This window comes from Solanum verrucosum, unplaced genomic scaffold, assembly GCF_900185275.1.
Source record: "Solanum verrucosum unplaced genomic scaffold, falcon-dt-bn FXZP01000033.1, whole genome shotgun sequence".
Taxonomy (NCBI): Eukaryota; Viridiplantae; Streptophyta; class Magnoliopsida; order Solanales; family Solanaceae; genus Solanum; species Solanum verrucosum.
Window position 1 is genome coordinate 1235829 of NW_026020752.1, and position 19189 is coordinate 1255017.

The 19189-nt window shown below is 36.4% G+C and overlaps 1 protein-coding gene and 1 non-coding gene across 2 annotated transcripts; both read right to left on the reverse strand.

Moving 5' to 3' along the window:
• Positions 1–11333: 11333 nt before the first annotated feature.
• On the reverse strand, positions 11334–12487 carry LOC125812753 (uncharacterized). The gene is made up of 2 exons (XM_049492229.1): positions 11497–12487; positions 11334–11344 (listed from the first exon to the last, which is right to left on the reverse strand). Exons 1-2 carry the CDS (start codon positions 12485–12487, stop codon positions 11334–11336), a joined length of 1002 nt encoding a protein of 333 aa, XP_049348186.1.
• Positions 12488–17885: 5398 nt separating this feature from the next.
• Positions 17886–17992, reverse strand: LOC125812762 (small nucleolar RNA R71). The gene has a single exon (XR_007442023.1). It is a non-coding gene; the product is annotated as a small nucleolar RNA R71 (small nucleolar RNA).
• Between the last annotated feature and the right edge of the window lie 1197 nt (positions 17993–19189).

Sequence of the window (19189 nt, forward strand, 5' to 3'; positions counted from 1 at the left end):
CCCTCAAGCTATAATTAGTGATGGAGAGTCGTATTTTTTCAATCGACTGTTTGCATTTGCATTGAGTTAATAAAGCGTGAAACACAAAGTGGCTACACCATATAATCCCCAAACAAGTGGCCAAGTGGATGTTCTGAACATAGAGATTAAAAGTATCTTGCCAAAGACTTTGAATGCAAATAGGACTAATTGGTCTAGAAAGATACATGATGCTCTTTAGGCTTATTGCACCGCTTACAAGACACCAATTGGCTTGTCCCCATATCAACTGGTTCTTGGGAAGTCGTGTCACCTACCAATCAAACTTAAACAAAACGCACTTTGGGCATTAAAGGCATTAAATCTGGATTGGGCAAATGCTTCGAAAGAGAAAGTCAACCAACTGAATGAGATGGAGGAATTCAGGTGCAGAGCTTATGAAAGCTCAGTTCACTACAAGGAGAAAATGAAGAAATGATATGATTCTAAAATCCTCAAGAGAGAATTTCAAGTCGGAGATTTTGTGTCATTTACAATTCTCGACTTAGACTCTATCTAGAAAAGCTAAAGTCAAAATGGTCCGGTCCTTTTAAAGTGATTCACGTATTTAATAATGGGGCCATTGAAGTTGAGGGTAAGGAAGGTCTACCCTTCAAAGTAAATGGGCAATGCATGAAGTTGTATTTTGGAGGATGATGATATACCGTTAGTAAATGCTATTTTTGATACATTTCACTTAAAAGTTGTGTGTGGCTAGGGCCATTTTGTATTGAAACTATTATTTTTGTGTCGTGTTTGTAGTAAATAGACTTCGACGTGGTTGAGTGGGATGACAACTGTGAAATTCTACAGAACAGGCCACCCACATAGGGACCTACAAACCGTAGATCCTATGATGGTCCATCGATGGGTAGGCATAGATGGGAGCATTAAGGATGTCTGATCAAGTGTGGAACCACGAAGCGATCCACAGACTGTAGGTCAACCTATGTGTCCTGCACATCTGTAGAAGGTGTTCAGAGAGTTAAAGTTCCAGTACGTGATGAAAATTCCAAGTGTAGAGCCACAGAAGAGGACCCACAGACCGTAGGTCAGCCTACAGTCTGTCATGCATGTCTGTCATTTATGAACTAGGAGTTAAAGGTTCCAGCCGCTTTGGAAAAGTTCTAAGTGTTGACCAACGAAGGGGACCTAAGTACCATATGTCAACCCACGGTCCGTAGGTCAACTAGTCGATCAAAGTCGTGTCCGAGAAGTTTATTTCCTTATTTTGTTTCCTTTTTATTTAGGTCATGGTTTTCTATAAATAAGGTACGTAAACCTCGTTTTTGGGGGTTAGACATTATTGTTTGCTTTTAGTTCTTCATATTATACTTGGGAATGAACTTGCAAACCTTGGCAATTTTATTTCTGGATTTCGGTTAATAAGAAAATTCAGTTCGAGATTATGGGTTTCTTCTACTCAATACGTAAGTTCATAAATTCTTATTATCAAAATATGAATTGTGTTCTTTCAAGCATAAGTAGCTAAATCCACAATGTATGAATAATAACTATGTAATTCTAGAATAGTGTTGATGCATACATTGGTAATTCTTTCGCTTAAAAGTCTTTTTAATGAGTGCACGCGTTAGAACTTGCCTTGTTGCTACTTTCTGCACCAAAGAGGTAGTTAATAAGAAAAGAATTACTAACAGAGATTTAGTGTGATACTATCTAATAGTCTAATGTCAATTTGTGCAAGGGTGAATACTAATCCTTACATGGGTGTGATGTATAATTTGAGGTAAAGGTAAGGGTTAGTAAAGTATACATACGTAGCCAGACCAATGTGTGGAGTGAAGTTCCCTATTTGGAGGACCAATAAATTAGGGATACATATCTTACCAACTTTTAATGTAAAACACTAGGAAAGGATTACTATTATTAGGATTACCGCGTTAAGAGCTTATGGGGAACACATATACCCTAGTTTCCTTCTCATATTGATGACTCGAAGTTTGAAACTTGCTCACTTATTACTTAAACAACAATCAATTATTTGTTTCACAAATCTCCTCCCCCCCTTTTTATTTACTTGTCTCGGAAATAAGTTGACCAAACGAATAAAATAGTGAGTTAAGTTTAATTCTAAACCATATTTTTCGTTGGATCGACCCCAACCTACAAGTTGGGTTCTTTATTTGACAACGATTGTTTCTACTTCTATATGGAGATGTAATGTGAGGGTATCAAATTTTTGTGCCGCTGCAGGGGAATAAGGCTTTTAGATTAAGTTTAACTACATTACTGAACTTTAGTTAATTATTTCCTAATTTTACATTTTCTTTTGTTTTTGTCTTCTACAGGTTCCTACTCTAGTGTATGCAAAGTACACGGAGTCGAGGCGATCCATTGACCCCATACGATGTAGAGTTGAGCAAAACTTTGAGGAAGATGAATAATCAAGGGGTCCATAATAATCAAATCATTGAGGAGCAAATGGAAGGTGTTGGTAATGAGAATTCTGAAGTTCCTAGTGGTAACTTACTCGTAGATGCATTAAGGGTGCAGAATCCACCAGAACCAAGACTGTGTGATATTTACAGGGTCGACTTCAATACAATTGAATTAGAAGAACCCATTGTTCTCCCTCCTCTACCTCCAGGCATACGTTTGTGGTAACCAGTGATTAATAACATTTCAAAGACACCTCATCCAATTCTAAGCGTCAACGATCGTTAATCAGTATAAAACCCAACTAAATGAGTTGGGGTCAAATTCCACAAGGAGTGGTACTGTCACGCCACAATTTAGGGGAGGCACAACAGGCACCCTATGCCTTACTTGACCGAGCGAACCAACTAAAACCTAAAGCAAATGAAACAATGAGGGCTGAGAAGGCCGCTACAATAACCTGTTGAAATAAGATAACTAGACTTGTGAGGTCACAACAACATTAAAGACATAAAATAAGCTGTGAAGACCAACTTAACTAATGAGGAACTAGCAAGTTGATAAGGCTGCAGCTAAAATCATAAATACAATAAGCCAACAAGGCTACAATATAAGTTGTGAAGACCTAACGAAGTATGTCCACAAGTCTCTATGAACACTACAACTCAAATGGTTGAAGAAAGTATCCAACGATGCCAACAACTCTTTATAAAACTCTAGTATGCATACTCTATCGACAACCAACAGCTCCAAGAAGAATGGAGCTTACCAATTCTCATATGAGACAACACCCCTATTGCAAAGGTCAATCAAGATATCTGTCTGATCCTGCAGCATGACATGCAACGTCCCCAAGCAATAGGACATCAGTATGAATGAAAATGTACTGGTATGTAAGGTAGAGAGTGAAATCATAAATAGTTGCGATAGAAGGGTAAAAAAGAAACCACTTGAAACTGAAACTCTGAAATCCTTTGTCATGAGTACATATATATAGATGCAAATGCATGACATACCCAACCAAATGCTAGCAACGGTGGTGCTTTCCATTAGCGAACTGACATCATATTCGCCAACTTGTGGCCATCGGTGCCTCATACATACAAATACTAGATATTGGGTGGCCGCGCCAGCGCGGGCTTTGCATATTTTTTTTTTGTCTCAATTTATGTAACACAAATAGAATTTGAAGAGTCAACTAAATTTTTTGTATGTGTTTTTTGAAAAAAATATTTTAAATTGTTAATTTATAGTGATTTATAGTACCTTTTATGACATTTTCAAATAATATATATTACTCCTTCTGTTCCATTTTACGCGAAACAAGTGATTTTAGGAAAGTCGACTAAATTTCTTATATGATTCTCACATATTTTTAGTTGTTATTTTACTCTGATTCCTAGTACTTTTTACGTTAATTTCAAACAATATATGTTACTTTTTTTGTTTCGATATGGAATTAGAGAGTCAATCAAACTTTCTATATGGTTTTTAACTTCTTCTTTTTTTAAAAAAAATATCTTAAATTGTTACTTTGTGATTTTAAGCTCTTTTTTTGGTAATAAATGCAATTGTCAAATATATAAAAAATAAAAAAGAAGAAAAAAAAGAAGAAAGTACTAAAGTTTTCAAATAATTATATTTCTCTATTAAAATGTTCAAATCTTTAAAACTCCACTTATACGCACAAATTAATACAAGGAAGACAAAAGAATTTTTTAAAATATATTTGTGGAAGCTCTTTCTAACAATTGCATATATATATTTCATTTTTAAAATATGATTTCCTCCGTTTCGATTTATATGAACTTGTTTTTTATTTCATTTTAAAAAGATAATAACCTTTAAATTTTAATTTATTTTGTATAGCATATTTAAGATCACAAAATTTAAAAATATTTTAATATATTTGATATATACCCTAAAAGTTAAATGTACGTATCAATTTTAATTTTAATTGATTTTCACCAAATATTATATTTGATATTTAATTATTAAGAGCTAAAAGTAATTATAATTTATTTACTTTCATGTAAAAGAAATGTATCATTTCTGAACACATCCACTGGCTTAAGAGAAGAGTGAGACTCTAATTAATGGGGAGAGCGATTTTAAAAATTTAAATTTACAGAAAGAATAAATTAATTTGGAATTTCTTATGCAAATTATGTGGGTTATTAATATTGTGTATTGGTTGAGAGAGAGAGATTTTTTAAGTTCCTAATTATTGTAATTTATAGTATTTTTTATGTATATTTGAGGTTATTAGTTTGTTGTGATTTATAGTACTTTTTGCACATCAGTTTTAAATAATATATGTTATTCATGTTCTAATTCACGTGAATAATCATAAATATTTTCAGTTGTTAATTTATTGTGAATTCTAGAACTTTTGACGTCATTTTCAAATAACATATGATACTTCTCTTATTTTAATTAGCCAACCAAATTTCCAATATGATTTAAAAATATTTTCAGTTGCTAATTATTGTAATTTATAGTATTTCTTATGTAACTTTTAATAATACATTTTATTCTATTTATTTAAATTCATGTGACAATGATAGAATTTTAAAAATCGACTAAATCTTTTTAGAAAATTTAATTTCTTTCTACTATATTTTGTAGCTAAAATATAATAAATGAAGTAATTAAATTTCAAAATGTTAAATTTTCAAGGAAGAAATAAAGTGGGAAAAAATAAAAAAGAAACAGTGAGGAACAAATAAAGAAGGAAATGAGAATTGTTAATGGGCAATTGGATAACAAAAAGAAAATTTGAAAAACGTGAAATAGGCAGAAACAAGGGCCCACATTTTTTGGCTTGTGGTAAAGCCAAAGGAAAAGATGGGTGGACTTTTAAGCTGACCTACGTGGCGGTTTTTCATTGGACTTTTAAGTTGACTTACGTGGCGGTTTTTCATTGTTTTCGTTGGATTGAGGAACTCTCACTTATTTAGAATGATATAGGCAACAGGCCAAATATCTCCCAATTATAGCTTGGGAGTCGAATGCATAGCATGTTATGTCATGGATTCATAATGCATATATTTTACGTTGCAATGTCGCCAATCTTCGCCCATTGGTACTCATGTTCTCATAATCTCGTAATCAGTTTCGTATCACATGTAACAACACAAAGAACCTTAGAGGATTTTAGAATAAATCAGAACATTGAATTTGACTTTAGAAAGCTAACTTAAACTTGAGGGTATTTATAAGGAGCTCAAGGTGCTTAAAGTGTCACATCGTAACTTCACTTAACTTTCGTACAACTATTTAGACGTAGAGATTCGATGCTTTTGACTGTACTTGTAACGACCCTTTCGAAAGGACACTACCACCTAAGCAAGAAAATTACTTAAATACTTGCGACAATTAAAAGAGATTTACTATGGCCATATTGATTTTAGTTTAATAGAGGGATTAGGTTCATAAAGGGAAAAAAATTAGATAAGGATGTGCATCTTGTACATTTAAACATTTATGTGATGTCAAAATTGATATGGCACGGAGTTTCAACTTATGACGGAAAAACCCTCCCAAAATCACTTTAAGCAAATAACCGATGAGCTTTTCATGCATATATTATATTCACACTTAAGGATGAAATAATATGAATATTACCCATTTCGAAGTACCGAAATCAGCCCGTTCATGCTTCACACAAATATTCAAAACAAATAGTAAATTTAGTATATTGCAATACTTGGGCTTACACACCCCAAAAGAACAAAACATATAGTCATACTTAATTTACAACCCATGGTGACATGATCACATTAGTCATCGAAATTTCATGTAAATATACAACAAAAAGATCATGTATAAGTCCCAAGGTTTATACAAAATATAGATGTCTAAATGCAAATGTGATCTTCCTTAAGGCTCTCAAAAATTCCATCTCCAATGGCCCGCTTCCTGCATCCACTCGATCATTCCCCTACGATAGAAACAACTATCGCTAAGCATATAGCTTAGTGGTGCAAAACTATAGTTTCGGAGCCATCCGATTCACAAAACAAACTTTCTCAAGTCATGGGCAACATAATTGAACATAATTAATAAATCAAGTAAACAATATATAAAGAGTATCAAGTTCGATCTTTAAAGACCCACATGTCAAGAACGTTCATAACATCATTTTCCAAGAGACTCAACAACAAGGCTCGCCCAATATGTACATCATGTCTTCACACCAAGCACAAACAAGTATCAAGAAGGGTCGACGCCCTATATCAAGAAGGGTGAAAGCCCAATAATCAAGAGAACCAAGAACCATATTAAAAATGGCTTTCTAATTCGTACTTAAAATGGACAACATCCATACTTAAGACGAACTAAAAATCCAAAGTCAAGATGGCAAATGATCCAAATCAAGAGGCATGCCAAGAGTGACAAAGTCACAGCCACAAGAAGGACAAGGTCCCAACAAGAGTGCTAGGTGATCAAACAATCCGTACAAGTGGGCGAGTTACACAAGCATCTTTAACGTCTCAAAGGATACCAACACAACAATGCAAAGTGACAAGAGGTAACCAAGGTACCAAGATCCAATTTCAAATATACTAGAGGTTAAAAGAGTGCAAGTACAAGTTTATACACAAACCTCGGTGCTTTAGCAAGGAAGCAGTCCAACCAATGTATCAAGGTCCTCAACTTGTTCACGAGTATATACAACCTTTAAAATACAATTAAACAACTTCTTTAATGCCTAGAAGCTCAATAATATTGATGTAAAATAGGATCATCATCACAAGTAAAATTCGCCTGCACAAACACAACAATGCTCCCAAGACAGTGATTCTGGCCAGCCTAGTACCTCATGTCGCAACTTAGATTTGAAATGGAAAACAGCAAAACTAGACTTTATAACCTTCATGAAATATGTAGATACATCTCTTAGGGTTGCAAAAAAACAAGAATCACCGAAAAATGTATTGTGTACAACAAGATATAGTCAAAACACTAACAGCTGTTCATACAGAATTTCAAATTCCAGAATCTGGACAAAACTTGTCCTATGTTGCGTCCCATATTTCGAATCCATAACAGCTGAATCAGAGTTTGACATAAACATAAGAGTTGTAGGTCTACGAATTATCTTTCCAAATCATATTTACTCTATGTAAACTAATTTCTAGAACGAGAGATATGCATAAAACAGCAAACACTACCCAGCTGAGAAACAGATTTCGTCACTTACCAAAAAGAAGTGTGTTTTCTTGAATTCCAGCCAAAAAGGGCCAAGTTTCTCTTGTGATTTTGAAGAACATTCTGTTTAGATATGTTTCTAAGGTTCTAAGGCTTGAGAAAAACGAAATTACTAAAGGAGGGGTGAAAATATATAGTCAACAAGTGATGTTTATCCCTTGGGCAGCTGTCCTTCAAAGGTGCTGCCCAAATATTTGTGTGCTGCCCAAAATGTATACATATATATCTATATGTATATCCCTTAACTTCCTTTTAAAGTTATACATAATTCTAATTAGGATATTACCTAAACACCCCATCACAAATCCTTAAATTACGATAAGAATTTATGCTAAGCAAGTTGGCAATTATCACAACACTTCAAGTTCCCAAAATGAGACTAAAACATATTCTAGTAATTAAGCAACGGTAAATCAACATGAGACTCTTGGTTAGTATTTAGGGGTGTTACAATTCTCTCTCCCTTAAAGAAATTTCGTCTCGAAATTTACCTTACGCTTGTCCCGGAACAAGTGCGGATACTGGGTCCTCATGTCTTCTTCTCTTTCCCAAGTAGGTTCTTTTCCAGAATGGTTCCTCCAAAGTACCTTTACTAAGGGGATTCTATTGTTTCTAAGTTGCTTCACTTCCCGAGCTTGAATTAAAATAGGTTCTTCATCATACGTCAAGTCAGGATTAACCTTAATAGATTCAACTGGGAGAACATGCGATGGATCCGAACGATATCTTCTGAGCATAGAAACATGAAAGACATTGTGGATCTTCTCCAACTCCGGTGGCAAAGCTAATTTATATGCAACTAGTCCAACCCTTTCAAGTATCTCATAAGGTCCAATAAATCGGGGACTAAGTTTTCCTTTTTGGCCAAACTCATAATCTTTTTCCATGGAGACACCTTTAGGAATACTTTATCTCCCACTTGATATTCAATGTCCCGCCTTTTAAGATCAGCATACGACTTTTGTCTATCCGAAGAAATCTTTAGACGATCCTTGATAATTTTTACCTTGTCCTCTGTTTGTTGCACAATTTCAGGACCAACAAGCTTTCTGTCACCCACTTCACTCCAACAAAGAGGGGTCCGACATTTCCTTCCGTAAAGGGCTTCATAGGGAGGCATTCCAATACTCGATTGGTAGCTATTATTATAAGCAAATTCTATCAAAGCCAAGTGTTTGTCCCAACTACCCTCAAATTCCATAATACAAGCTCGAAGCATATCCTCCAAAATTTGTATCACTCTTTCCGACTGGCCGTCCGTCTGAGGATGGAACGAAGTGCTAAATCTCAACTTAGTACCCAAAGCTTCCTGCAAGCTACCCCAAAATCTAGATGTAAACCTTGGGTCTCGGTCAGATACAATAGACACAGGGATCCCATGTAGTCTTACAATCTCATTAATGTACAATTCGGCTAAACGCTCAAGCGAGTAATCCGTCTTGATTGCTAAGAAGTGAGCACTCTTGGTTAGTCTGTCCACAATCACCCATATTGCATCATGATTTCTCTGAGTGCGAGGAAGTCTAGAAACAAAGTCCATAGTTATTCTCTCCCATTTCCATTCCGGCATCGACAAGGGCTGTAGTAAACCAACTGGGACCTGATGTTCTGCCTTTGCTTGTTGACAAACCAAACATTTAGAAATGAACTCCGCAATGTCTCTCTTCATACCATTCCACCAGTAATGTTCTTTGATGGTCAGATACATCTTTGTACCTCCAGGATGCATTGCATATGGTGAAGTATGTGCTTCCTTCAATATTTTTTTCCTCAAGCTGTCATCATTAGGGACGCATAACCTGTTCTGGTAAAATAAGACACCATCCTCTCCTAATGTAAAATCAAGCTTTTCCCCATTTTGAACTTCTCTGGTCAATTTTACAAGTTTCTCATCTATCTTTTGTGCTTCCTTCACCTGTTCATGTAATATTGGCTTCACTTGCAAATTAGCAATAACTGAACCATTTGACTCAGGTGTAAAACAAACATTCATAGCTCGTAATTCAAGAAGCAAGGATAAAGGACTCAAGGAAATGCTTGCGAAGGATTTTCGACTTAAGGCATCGGCAACCACATTGGCTTTACCTGGATGATAATCAATTGTGCAGTCATAATCCTTGATGAGTTCAAGCCATCTACGTTGTCGAAGGTTTAGCTCCTTCTGAGTACCCAAGTACTTTAAGCTCTTGTGATCAGTAAATATATGACAATTCTCTCCATACAAATAATGCCGCCATATTTTTAAAGCAAACACTACAGCAGCAAGTTCAAGATCATGGGTAGGATAATTCAATTCATGCGGTTTTAATTTCCGAGAGGCATAAGAAATAACCTTCCCTTCTTGCATCAAAACGCATCCGAGACCATTGTGAGAAGCATCACTGTATACTACATATTATTTCCCTTCAATTGGTAGAGTAAGTATAGGCGCTTGAGTCAACAAGGATTTGAGAGTTTCAAAGCTCTCTTGGCATCTGTCATCCCAAATAAACTTTACTTCCTTTTGCAACAGTTTAGTCAAAGGAGAGGCGATAATGGAAAAGCCTTTCACAAATCTTCTGTAGTATCCTGCTAAGCCTAAGAAACTTTTTACCTCGGTTGGACTTTTGGGAGGTCTCCATTCAACAACCGCTTGTATCTTACTAGGATCCACCTTCACGCCTTCAGCTGATACAACATGTCCTAGAAATGTTACTTCATCAAGCCAAAATTCACACTTGGAAAGTTTAGCATAAAGTTCCTTCTCCTTCAAAATTTGCAAAATAATTCGGAGGTGTTTATCATGGTCTTCGCTACTTCTGGAAAATATTAAAATATCATCTATAAAAACAACCACAAACTGATCAAGATAAGGCTTGAATACTCGATTCATTATATCCATGAATACCGCAGGAGTATTTGTCAATCCGAATGGCATCACCAAAAATTCATAATGCCCATATCGAGTTCTGAAAGCAGTTTTAGGAATATCTTCCGCTCTAACACGCAGTTGGTGATATCCAGACCTTAAATCAATCTTTGAGAATACTTTAGCACCCTTCAGTTGGTCAAACAAATCATCGATCCTTGGTAGCGGATATCTATTTTTGATTGTTATTCTGTTCAATTGTCTATAGTCGATGCAAAGCCTAAGAGTGCCATTTTTCTTCTTGACGAACAAAACAGGAGCTCCCCAAGGAGAAACACTAGGTCGAATAAAACCTTTCTCAAGAAGTTCTTGCAATTGAGCTTTCAATTCTCTTAATTCTGCCGGAGCCATTCTATAAGGAGTGATAGAAATAGGGGTAGATCCAGGAATAAGCTCGATTATGAATTCAACCTCTCTTTCCGGGGGCAATCCAGGAAGGTTTCTTGGGAAAACTTCTGGAAAATCACATACAACAGGTATGTCCTTGATACAAGGACTCTCCAACCGTGTATCAATTATGTGAGCAAGGTATGCCCCACATCCTTGACGCATCAATTTTCTTGCCAAGGCCGCAGAAATAATACTAGCTGTCAACGATCTTTCACCTTGTACAATGATGTGTGAAAATGTCGGATCTTTAAAATTCACATGCTTTGATCTACAATCTACCACTGCATGATATTTATGAAGCCAATCCATCCCGATAATAACATCAAAATCCTTGAAGGGCATTTCAATCAAATCAGCAGGGAAGACCAGGCTTTGAATCACGAAGGGTCAATCACGATAAATTCGATTACACACAACCTGATAACCCAAAGGACTTTCAACCAGCACATCATAATTAAGTTTCACAGATTTCACATTTTCAGGAAGAACAAGTGATGAACAAATATATGAATGTGTAGAACCCGGATCAATCAATGTAAACACACATAAGCCAAATAAGTGAAATTTACCGACAACCACGTCTTGTCCATCTTGATCATCCCTCTGCCTCATAGCATAAGCACGTGCAGTACCCCTTTGCCCACTAGCTTGATTAGCTCCACTTGTACCTGCTGCTTGGGTGTTTTTAGGTCTTACACCTCTATTAGTTTGAGAAGGATTAATAGAAGGCTTATGAACTGAGCCTTCAGTTCTCAAGGAAGGAGCATTATTAGGATTAGGACAATCCTTCACTTTATGATCAAAGCTCCCACAATTGAAACATGCACCAGAAGCTCTCCTACAAGTACCATAGTGATTCTTTCCACATTGCGAACAAGTGGGAACGCGAGGCTTACCTTGGCCATAATTTGGCGTGCTAGCTGTAGAAAAATTTGATCTGCTTTGCTTTTGTTGTGGTGGCTTGTTATCACTACTAGCCTTAAAGTTATCAAACCTTCCCCTTTTTGATGGCCCCCCAAAATCGGTTCTAGGCTTCTGGAATTTGCTTTCATTTCTGCTAGCTTCTTCTTTATCAAGTCGCTCCCAAGTAAATGCAGCAGACACTAACTTACAAAAGTTCTCATGTTGCAGGATCGCCACATTCTTTCTGATGGAATCATTTAAACCATCTTCAAATTTCCTGCACTTGTCTTTTTCCTCTTTAATAATACCTCCAGCATAACGAGAAAGCCTTAAAAACTTCTGTTGGTACTCAACAATTGACATACCTCGTTGCCTTAAATTCAAAAACTCCTTTCTCTTTGCATCACAATAAGCAGGTGGGACATATTTCATACGAAATTCCCTAAGAAAATCATCCCAAGTAAGAACAGGAGGTTTTACCTTGGCATTTGGAACACTTACCCACCAATCATAAGCATCCTTCTGTAATAGTGAAATAGCATACTTAAATTTGGCAACATCAGAACATTCCAACTGCTCAAACACCCTTTCCATGCGCTCCAGCCATTGTTCAGCATCAGTGGGATCAACGGTGCCTTCAAACTCTACTCCACCCATTTTCCTCATTTTCTCAAAGTTAATCACGTTGGGATCATGCATCGCTTCAGCCATGTGGTGGAAGAATTCAACCATTTGTTGAAAAGGAGGATTCCTAGCTTGAGTACACGGCTCATCTGAGGATGTGAACCCGCTCTTACACCCTGATGGTTTCCCACTTCAGACCCACTAGTGTGGGGAACATATTGATTCGAGAAAGGTTCGCCCACCTCTTCTAGTGCATGAGGCTGGGGCACAGAGTTACCCGACCCTTCACGATCAGCTTCCATAGGTCGGTCAGAAGAAGAGGCCATAACTTAATCCTTCAAAAGGAAGATCACATTGCGTTAGGGACATGTACATGATGCATGTACACTCTACATGTGATGAAAATATTATAAACCATGCAAGTGAACAAATAATACAAATAGAACCTTTTTCGAATGTGAACAAGTATACAAGTAAGTCACAACAAAAGTCCTAGAACCACAAACCTAGGCTTTGATACCAATAATTGTAACGACCCTTTCGAAAGGACACTACCACCTAAGCAAGAAAACTACTTAAATACTTGCGACAATTAAAAGAGATTTACTATGGCCATATTGATTTTAGTTTAATAGAGGGATTAGGTTCATAAAGGGAAAAAAATTAGATAAGGATGTGCATCTTGTACATTTAAACATTTATGTGATGTCAAAATTGATATGGCACGGAGTTTCAACTTATGACGGAAAAACCCTCCCAAAATCACTTTAAGCAAATAACCGATGAGCTTTTCATGCATATATTATATTCACACTTAAGGATGAAATAATATGAATATTACCCATTTCGAAGTACCGAAATCAGCCCGTTCATGCTTCACACAAATATTCAAAACAAATAGTAAATTTAGTATATTGCAATACTTGGGCTTACACACCCCAAAAGAACAAAACATATAGTCATACTTAATTTACAACCCATGGTGACATGATCACATTAGTCATCGAAATTTCATATAAATATACAACAAAAAGATCATGTACAAGTCCCAAGGTTTATACAAAATATAGATGTCTAAATGCAAATGTGATCTTCCTTAAGGCTCTCAAAAATTCCATCTCCAATGGCCCGCTTCCTGCATCCACTCGATCATTCCCCTACGATAGAAACAACTATCGCTAAGCATATAGCTTAGTGGTGCAAAACTATAGTTTCGGAGCCATCCGATTCACAAAACAAACTTTCTCAAGTCATGGGCAACATAATTGAACATAATTAATAAATCAAGTAAACAATATATAAAGAGTATCAAGTTCGATCTTTAAAGACCCACATGTCAAGAACGTTCATAACATCATTTTCCAAGAGACTCAACAACAAGGCTCGCCCAATATGTACATCATGTCTTCACACCAAGCACAAACAAGTATCAAGAAGGGTCGACGCCCTATATCAAGAAGGGTGAAAGCCCAATAATCAAGAGAACCAAGAACCATATTAAAAATGGCTTTCTAATTCGTACTTAAAATGGACAACATCCATACTTAAGACGAACTAAAAATCCAAAGTCAAGATGGCAAATGATCCGAATCAAGAGGCATGCCAAGAGTGACAAAGTCACAGCCACAAGAAGGAAAAGGTCCCAACAAGAGTGCTAGGTGATCAAACAATCCGTACAAGTGGGCGAGTTACACAAGCATCTTTAACGTCTCAAAGGATACCAACACAACAATGCAAAGTGACAAGAGGTAACCAAGGTAGCAAGATCCAATTTCAAATATACTAGAGGTTAAAAGAGTGAAAGTACAAGTTTATACACAAACCTCGGAGCTTTAGCAAGGAAGCAGTCCAACCAATGTATCAAGGTCCTCAACTTGTTCACGAGTATATACAACCTTTAAAATACAATTAAACAACTTCTTTAATCCCTGGAAGCTCAATAATATTGATGTAAAATAGGATCATCATCACAAGTAAAATTCGCCTGCACAAACACAACAATGCTCCCAAGACAGTGATTCTGGCCAGCCTAGTACCTCATGTCGCAACTTAGATTTGAAATGGAAAACAGCAAAACTAGACTTTATAACCTTCATGAAATATGTAGATACATCTCTTAGGGTTGTAAAAAAACAAGAATCACCGAAAAATGTATTGTGTACAACAAGATATAGTCAAAACACTAACAGCTGTGCATACAGAATTTCAAATTCCAGAATCTGGACAAAACTTGTCCTATGTTGCGTCCCATATTTCGAATCCATAACAGCTGAATCAGAGTTTGACATAAACATAAGAGTTGTAGGTCTACGTATTATCTTTCCAAATCATATTTACTCTATGTAAACTAATTTCTAGAACGAGAGATATGCATAAAACAGCAAACACTACCCAGCTGAGAAACAGATTTCGTCACTTACCAAAAAGAAGTGTGTTTTCTTGAATTCCAGCCAAAAAGGGCCAAGTTTCTCTTGTGATTTTGAAGAACATTCTGTTTAGATATGTTTCTAAGGTTCTAAGGCTTGAGAAAAACGAAATTACTAAAGGAGGGGTGAAAATATATAGTCAACAAGTGATGTTTATCCCTTGGGCAGCTGTCCTTCAAAGGTGCTGCCCAAATATTTGTGTGCTGCCCAAAATGTATACATATATATCTATATGTATATCCCTTAACTTCCTTTTAAAGTTATACATAATTCTAATTAGGATATTACCTAAACACCCCATCACAAATCCTTAAATTACGATAAGAATTTATACTAAGCAAGTTGGCAATTATCACAACACTTCAAGTTCCCAAAATGAGACTAAAACATATTCTAGTAATTAAGCAACGGTAAATCAACATGAGACTCTTGGTTAGTATTTAGGGGTGTTACAGTACTTCAACTTAGAAAAATTAATCATTTAGAGACTCAAAAGGAGACTGACATGTCTGAATTGATTTGCTATAGGAAAGTCCAATTTGGTAGTGGAGTGAGTCTGCTTAGAAACAAAATTGTTTGACAAGTATATAACCAAAAGAATGGGGTACAACATTTAGTAAGACTATGATTTTCGACAAATTGTTTGTGATAATTTCTCATGAGGAAGAAATGTTTCACACCCCCTTAGATACAAAATAATAAATCTTCATTAGTTCTGCCTCATTCTTAGCACAATAGCTCGCTAAAAGATATAAGGAATAACAAATTTTACAGAAAATAACTTTAATCGTAATGTATACTTCACAAAGTACAAACACAATAATAATATGATAAGTTGAAGAAATAAGATCAACTGACATCCCAATGCCCTGGATGAGTCCACGATTTGGTCTCATTTAGGACTTTATTTTTGCTAAATTTAGTGTCCTCGAATGCATATTTTGTCTCAATAAATGATGCAATTCCTTGAGTTTCACGTACTTGGATTTAGAGACAAAGCATGAACACTATTGGGAAAAAAGGAACAAAGAAAGCTAAAGGAATGAAGAAATGAAGACCTGATGATCGATGATGTCATTCGACGAATCGGCAAATCACCAATGTCATTCGGCGAAACACCAAATCGCCAAGATACCGCCTAAAGTTATTGATTGTCGAAGCTAAGATGGGGGTGAATTCGGGGAGCAACAACTATATTCAGCGTATCTCCTACCTAGTCGGTGAAAGACAACTAGGTCGCCAAATGTGCTAAAGAAGATTCAAGCAAGTGCTGACGAGATGGAAGGACAGAGGGTGCATCGCGAAGTAATTAGGTGACCCCAACCTGGATCGCCTAAAGTTACAGTAGCCAGACCAAGAAAAAGTGAAAAATGCAGGCGAGATGAAGAACAATCGGTGATTCGCCGATCAGTCAGCGACACTCGACTTACTTCGCCGAGTGGTCAAAAGCAGTGACACTTCAAAATTGTTAAATTAGTTTAGGATAGAGAGATAAATTCATTTAGAATGTGAGGAAGGAATTACTTAGAGAGAGAACACTACCAAAGCGTTTAGTTATTGATTTTAGCAAGATTTTGAGAGAGAGGAAATTTTCAATTGTTTTTCATTTATAATTCTCATTTTGTACCTAACTATGGGAGTGAAAATTGATTTTGATTTTCCTATTTTTGAGATGAGTGGCAAAAACCCTTTACTTGGGATTTTGATCATGAAGCTAATTATTGAATTTACTTAGTGTGTGTTTGTTAGTTGGGAAGAATGGTGTTAATTGAAGTGGGTCGAAGTTGTTGTTGTGTTCCAAGGTTGAATTGTGTGACTTCGTGTATCAATTTTAGTGTTGTGCACTTGCTCGAGAGAGAGGTGTGGTACCAAGGTGGCAATCTTAGCACCCTTAGTAGTGTGTTTCCTTGGTTTCAGGTTGAGAGAGTGAAATAAGTGATCCATCCTTTGTATTCAGCTCGAGATAGTGAATTTGATGAGGGTAAAGAGTTGGGCCTCATTCGATTAATGTTGAAGTTCGAGAGAATTCAACATAGAAAAGGTAATTGTTCGAGCAAAAGTTACCCATATATGGTTCGACCTACCCAAAACAAATTATCCCATTATGAGCAGTAACGTTTATCCACATCGTTGAGATTGAATAATTGGCTGATCAATTCCCCAAGTTGTACTCTAATGCTTGATTGTTTTTGTTGAAGTCTAAATTTGGATTGATAGTTAAAACCCAAAATTTGAGATTTAAACATTAATTATGCAAGAATTGTTTGATTGAAGAGGTTGTCATTGTACTTTTATTATTGAATTTGAAGGAAGTACTACTCCCTGTGAGATCGACCCCAACTCACTAGTTGGGTTATATTACTACTCACAATCATTGACACTTAAACTGTAACTAGTGAAACGTAAAATCAAAATGGCGTCACTGTCAAATTGAATTAGTTCAACCAATACTTACACAAAGCAGCCAAAACTAATTCAATTAAAATTCTTTGATTGAAGATTTGACACTCTCAAATTCGTTGGCTATAGTTGAATTAGTTTTGGCTGCTTTGTGTAAGTATTGGTTGAACTACGTAGAACTGAACATAAATGAGAAAGTGATGAATGAAAGCCAAGCAGGTCATCCAGATGGTATAGACGACATCAATAGTGTCTACAACCTAGCTCAATCGGGCGTAATGGGTGTAATTTGCTTCCTACAAACTTATGAGAATGCGATGTTTGAAGTCACTAGAACAACTTTTCATCTTCTTCAAATGAGGGGACTATATGGAGGGCTAGATTAGGAAGACCCGCATGATCATGTGAGAAACATTACAGAGGTTTGCAGTCCTTTTTCATTGAAAAGTGTGTCACAAGAGTCAATTCGACTGCGGTTATTTCCACTGTCCTTAACGGGAGAAGCTAATAAGTGGTTAGTCGAGTTACCAAACAATTCCATCACAACATGGGAGTAGCTGGTTATATCATTTAACACAAGATTCTTTCCTCCATCAAGGATGATGAGTCTTAGAGATGAAATTCAAAGTTTCAAGCGACGAGACGGGGAACCCATCCAAGAAACGTGGGTGAGATTCAAGAAGGTCCCACTTAAATGCCCAAATCATGGGCTACAAAATGATTTGTTACTTTAATATATCTATCGGAGTCTCGATTCGATTAATAAAGGAGTAGCTGATCAATTGGATCGAGAAGGTATAATGTTAGAATCATTTGAGGTAGGTTTGTTTCTTCTGGATGACATGACTAGAATAAACCAAGGATGGTACACCAAAGAAGATCAAGTCTATCAATTTCATTTTAGATTAACGCAAGAGCAACTTAATAAATAGATAGATAGGGATGAAAGCATGAAGAAGATGTTAACCCAAATGTAAGTTCTACAAGAGCCCATGAAGGGGATATGTGGAGTGTGTTCTTTCGGTTACTTAAGGCCGGGAGAGAATCAATGTTGGAACTCCGAGAGATATGAAGAGGGTTCCCACCCACGCTATCTACAGCGAGACGGAAATCAAGGTTGGACCTATCATAATGGAGAAGAACAAAGGAGATACTATCAAGATTGGGCCAAGAAAAATGATTATTGGGGAAGGGAAGATGATTATGAGGAGAAACATACTCACTCAATTGAATGTCCAAAATCAAAAGGGAGCGCAAGCAGTCCCCGAGTGAATGACTTGTTGTCACGCATAGTTGACAAAGTTGAAGGTTCAGATGATTTATTGAAAGGGATAAAAGATGGCTTTTCATCATTGAACAATCAAGTGAACTCTTGATGTTTGCGTAATCAAGACACAACTTCCAATTCAAGTGTCTACGATCGTACAATAGTAAAGTAACCCAACCAAGTGTTGCGGTTGTGTCCCAAGGGAGTGGTTTTTAGAATTAATAGAAAAATGAAATTTACTTCTAATTAGTCATAACTATAGACATTATCGAATATAAACATACTAAATATAAAGGGGGTGACGCAGGCGTCAATTATCAATGGGGGTTTTGTATTAATTAAAAACTACGAACAACAAAAATATACAAAAACTAGATAGAGAGACGGGATTCTTGGGATGTGATAGGAATATGGGATAGACTAGACTATCGAGTACATGATTTTGCTAGTAAATTGTTGAACATTTGTGACTAGGTTAGACTATAGTGGGGGTAAATTCTCTCTCGAGCAACTTACCCCGAATCTACTTGGTTCCTCTCGAACAACGAGTTCCCACTTTAAGCATAGTCTCCACCATAGCCCATTCACTCGCTTGAGCTGAATGTGTGGGAGAAGGACTAGGATTCACTCTCTCGAGCTGAA